At 43.6% G+C, this 4,785-nt stretch overlaps 1 protein-coding gene across 1 annotated transcript in view; it reads right to left on the reverse strand.

Moving 5' to 3' along the window:
• Nucleotides 1–1,148: 1,148 nt before the first annotated feature.
• The window catches only part of SLITRK3 (SLIT and NTRK like family member 3), a 7,917-nt gene continuing 4,280 nt past the window's right edge, over nucleotides 1,149–4,785 (reverse strand). Inside the window, exons 3-4 of the mRNA XM_026045223.1 lie at nucleotides 4,404–4,783; nucleotides 1,149–1,884 (exon numbers count right to left, since the gene is read on the reverse strand). Coding sequence (XP_025901008.1) covers nucleotides 4,520–4,783 — 264 coding nt within the window. The 3' untranslated portion in view covers nucleotides 1,149–1,884; nucleotides 4,404–4,519. The remainder of the gene's footprint in view (nucleotides 1,885–4,403; nucleotides 4,784–4,785) is intronic.

A 4,785-nucleotide genomic window follows, 5' to 3' on the forward strand; every position in this document is an offset into this window, starting at 1 on the left:
TGGTCCAGGTCTGGGGACTAAAAGCGAGCTWTAATTTGATTCATGCACAGCTGAATTTATGGGGTATTTCATCCCTAGGTGTCAATAGCAGCAGAACTGGTGTTTTGGCAATGGGACTTGCTGCATCTGCATGGTGATAAATGGGTTTCTTCCACTAACACCAGTAGGCCTGGAATTAGGGTTTAGTTACATCTACCAGATAACACAGAACTTTTTCAAAAAAAGGGGGAGAAAATATAAAATAGATATACTTCCACTCCCATCGATTCATCAAGAATTAAAAGTAGCATTTGGAGGGCAAAAAAATTGTTATTAGTATGAGGCAACTGTAAAAATGAACATTGGGCAAATACACATCTAACATGGAAATTATTGCATCATATTTTATAAGCCTTAAACAGATTCAGTGCAAAAGTCAGATATAAGAAAGTCAGGTTTTTGAATAAGCTCTGGGACAACTGGGAAAATAGGACTAGGCAAGGCCCAGCCATCTGATTTCCAAGAGAAAATCCATGTGACACTGGCAAATGCCCTTGGAAAAGGTGCACTTCTGGAACAAGTTCACATCTATGTGATTGCAAGTGGCTGGAGAGCTGCCAGGTGCTATAACCAAGAGTTGAGTAATAGAGATAGGCAAYGAACTCCCAAACTTGCAGCCAAATCCTGCACACCTTATTCACGTGAACATCTCTGCTATACTTAAGGCCAATTCTGCACATCTTGCTTATGTGAACAGCTCAACTTCACCTCAAGTAGGTACTTGAGGAGAGTAGAAGGAACGTGGCAATCCTGCGCTAGGTACACGAGCATTTCAGAAACCCAGAACGTGGCATATCAGGGTTTTGTGGAGATTTTTCCCTCATGTTGCTGCACGTGTTCACAGCATAGGACACCAGCTGGTCAAAACTTTGCCTTTCTAACTGGAAAACACATCAGCGGGGACATGCACAAAAATGTTCTTTCTCTGGAAAGTRTTCTGACAAAACCTTGAGCTGCAACGGCTAAACCCAAATCTACTGGATCACTTAATAAATGACCCCTCCAGTATATTCAGTAGTGGTAGCAACACAGCTGTTGGCCTTCAGAGACAGAACCCTTTCCAGAGGTCAGAATTCACATGAACAGAGCTGTTATTCATACCATAAAACCCAGCATCCTTGGTAATACAGCGCAGAGATACACAGAGCAATCCCTAAGTCTCAGACAAGCCTTTTAAACCAGGTATAAATACATTTTTTACATCAATGACAATATCCAGGAGACACAAAAATGCACTGGTAATTGAACATCACTATTACTCTTTCTATATCCCTGTATTGAGTCATGRCAGGAGAGGTTTGGGACTTACCTGGCCTTTTTTCCTTTTCCACCTGTGGGAAGAACCTCAGGAAGTGAGTGAGTAAAAATAAACACATGATGAAAGGCTCGTTACATGGTAATGAGCATCAGCGGGGGAAGAGCTGAAATAGGTACCAGCTACTTGACATACAGCCATGGAATAAGCTAAAAAATATTTATTTATTTAAAATAGTACCCCATCCAAGAGCTCCAAAGTGCATGTGGATCTTTTGACTTTATTCAGTTCTTTCCCAGTGCTATCAATGCTACCAAGAATTCTGCTGATAACCAGAGCAATCCCTATCAGTTTGGTGTTGCCCGGGCCGAAGCACGTCACAGATCAGAGCTGATGGATCCACTTTTGCTTCCTGCAGTGCAAAGTGATGCTCCCACCCACTCAGCCTCAGCTCAGCACCAGGAGACAGCAAACCAGGACACATCCTAGCACGCATTACAGAGATCAGTTAAATATTCTGACCATTTCCAAAGGGAATCATCCCCAAATGATTCCAGTGAGTTCCCAATGCACACGGAAAAGGAAGTTTCCTACACAAGGAAAGAAAAATAACTCAATGTAAGCCAAAAATTATCGCTTTTAATACAAAATTCCATTCTCATAAAACAAATATTTTTTTTTTCCCACGGAATAAATAGACTTTCTCACCCCTAGCAGGTGAGATTACTACCTATAGTTATGCTGAGATGCTCTTGCCTTTATGGAGTTTAAATAAAATACAGACATTATTTATAAGTGGCTTTGCTATGTTTTGATACAGCATATGAGCACTCGGGGCCTGTTGACATTGCCAAGAGTCTAGCGCACCGCTCTCGCTGGGGGTTGTACTTTAACCTGGGCTTTATAACTCCACGCGTTACCTGCATGCAGTGTTATCAATGTATTTGTAAGGTTTATTATAAGAAGGACCTGGCCTTTGCACTTTGATGTTTATAATTTTTCAACATGTGCATGCTTGTCTAATATACACAGGTGAAGACAAAGAAAAGATTAGCGCTGAAGGCATTGGTCATAAAACATGATAAACCCAACAGAGGAACGTGGGAGGTTCAAATGCAGGCTGTTTTAACCAATAATGCAAAGCTGATGCTGGATGTACAGACGTTGGGAAGAGGCCCTGCACCTCAGGGYACATTAGCGAGTACCAAGACTCGGGAAATCGTTTCTGTTCTGGCACACCCAAGTCCATAGACAGAAAAGTCTGCAATAAGCACACTTGCCAAAGCCATAAATAGGGATATTTGGGGTGAGAATAAGCACTCGTGCTCCCATCCCCACTACAAAGAAAAAAATCCCCATTACAAAGAAAAAAACACTGCGTGTGGGGAGGGAAATCAAGTGGTTAGACAAGAAATCTGCTGTCTGGTACGGCACTGCGGCCTGTGCAAAAGCTGTGCAAAAGCTGCAGAACGGTGCTCAGAGTCCTAAAGACAACTATAAGTGACTGGGGTTGGGGGGTATACTGGATTAATGCAAAGGAAACAGCTGGCAAAACATCTGGGCAAAGGCAGAAATAAGAAAAGTTATATGCCTATATCTGAAGATATATATATAAATATATATATTAATTTGTATCTGTTTCCATATCGGTGTGCGCATATGTATGCATGCAATGTATAGCATACATACATGTGCACACACCTCCATACGGCGCGCCTATACAGCGCTGGAGCTGCGGCGCCACCTGGCGGGCGCCGGCGCGCACCGCAGCGCTCCTTTTTTTTTCCCGAAATCGCCAGAATTTCGCTGCCTCCCCCCGCCAACCCCTCCTCCTGACCCCTCGAAATCCTGCTGGAAACCCCAGGAGGAGAGACGCGGGCTTCACCCTGCGGCCTCCTTGGCAGCAGGTGCAACGTGGGCATTGCAGGCTGAAAATCGTTTGGTTTTTCTGTTTTTTCATTAAAAAAAAAAAAGTCTCGGGCAGCAGGGGAAGCTGCACAGGGGGTTTCCTCTGTGAACATCACAGTGCACTGAGCTCTTATTAATAAAACAGCTCCCAAGGTTAAGTGGGGAAGGAAAGCTCAGTAGGGGGAAGCTTCAGGTTCAAGCTTCGTTATTCCTATATATATATATATGTGCATATATATATATATATATGTGTGTTCGTTTTTCTTTTCAAAATGTTTTATTAGGAAAGCTATACCAGACGCATCACTGTACAATGATTAAACATTACTTTTACAATTTATATTCACTTGAAATTACAGAATAAATATATGCACATCGTTGTACCTCTGTGTGTGTGTGTGTGTGTGTGTGCGTGTAGGAGAGAAAACATTAAAAGTGCTTCCTACAAAGCTGTTAGTGACAGGTGCCCAGGAGCTTTTTTTTTTATTTCCTTTTTTTTTTTTCTTCCTCTTTTTATTTTTTCCTGCATATTTGCACGTTGCTTTTATTAAGAAAGTGCGGTTGTCCTCCAGAAAAGAAAAAAAAAAAGAATACATAAATTAATTTAAAAAGGAAATAATAATCATAAAAAATAAGCCATGGTAGCATGGAGGGGTGTCGTGGAGCATCCCCAGGGGGGTGGGCGCTGCGTGGGGACATCCCTGGTGGGATGTCCCCCCAGAGTGGGGGGGACATGGGGGTGCATGGGGGGGTCCCCATGGGGGTGTGAGCGGGAGAGCGACGCGAGCGAGACATTCGAGCAAGACCCTTCCCTCCCTGCCCTCTTGCAGTTTTCCAGGCATGCAGCAAACAGCCTTCGTTTGCTTCTTTTGCATTTTGCTTTTTTTTTTGTCTTTTTTTTTTTTTTTTTTTTTTTTTTTTTAACTAAATGTACAGAATCTGTGCCATGGTGGGCGAGAAGAAAGCAAGCCACAAAGAAAAAAAGAAAAAAAAGAAAATTGTGTCTTCCCTCCCCCTCCCCCTCCCTCCAAGGGGAAATCTAAAGTTTTACTGCAACGGAAGAAGGAGAAAAATAAAATAAAAAAGAAGGGGAGAAAAAAAAGGAAAAAAAAAAAAGAGCGAGAGACACATAGAATTTACTTAATCAGGATCAATACAAAGATCCCCGGTGATAATAATAATAATAATAATAATAATATACCTTAGACATGGCACAGTCAAAGTCTCAGTTTCAGTATAAAAAAATAATGATTGGTTAACATCTGCTGGCAAAAGTCTGCGAAGGCACTTCGTGGCCCGTGGCCCGGGGCGGCGGCGTCAGAACCGGTACGTGGTCTTCTCCAGGACTTCGAGGTAATCCGGCTTGGTTTGGAGTTTGGCCCTTAACTCGAGGTATTCGCTTGTGGGGGTTTGGTGCTCGGGGAAGCCCTTCGCTGCGGCGAAGAGGAGGGTTTCCTTGAGCCTGGCGTCCTGCTGCAGGTCCGGGTATTGCATGCCGGGCGGGTGCACGTGCAGCTCCTTCAGCTTGGGCACGGTGCCGTAGAGGCAGTCCACGAAGGCCACGGCGCAGGGCGGCGGCGGCG

Source organism: Nothoprocta perdicaria, unplaced genomic scaffold (assembly GCF_003342845.1).
Source record: "Nothoprocta perdicaria isolate Ctin4 unplaced genomic scaffold, notPer1 scaffold_4, whole genome shotgun sequence".
NCBI lineage: Eukaryota > Metazoa > Chordata > Aves > Tinamiformes > Tinamidae > Nothoprocta > Nothoprocta perdicaria.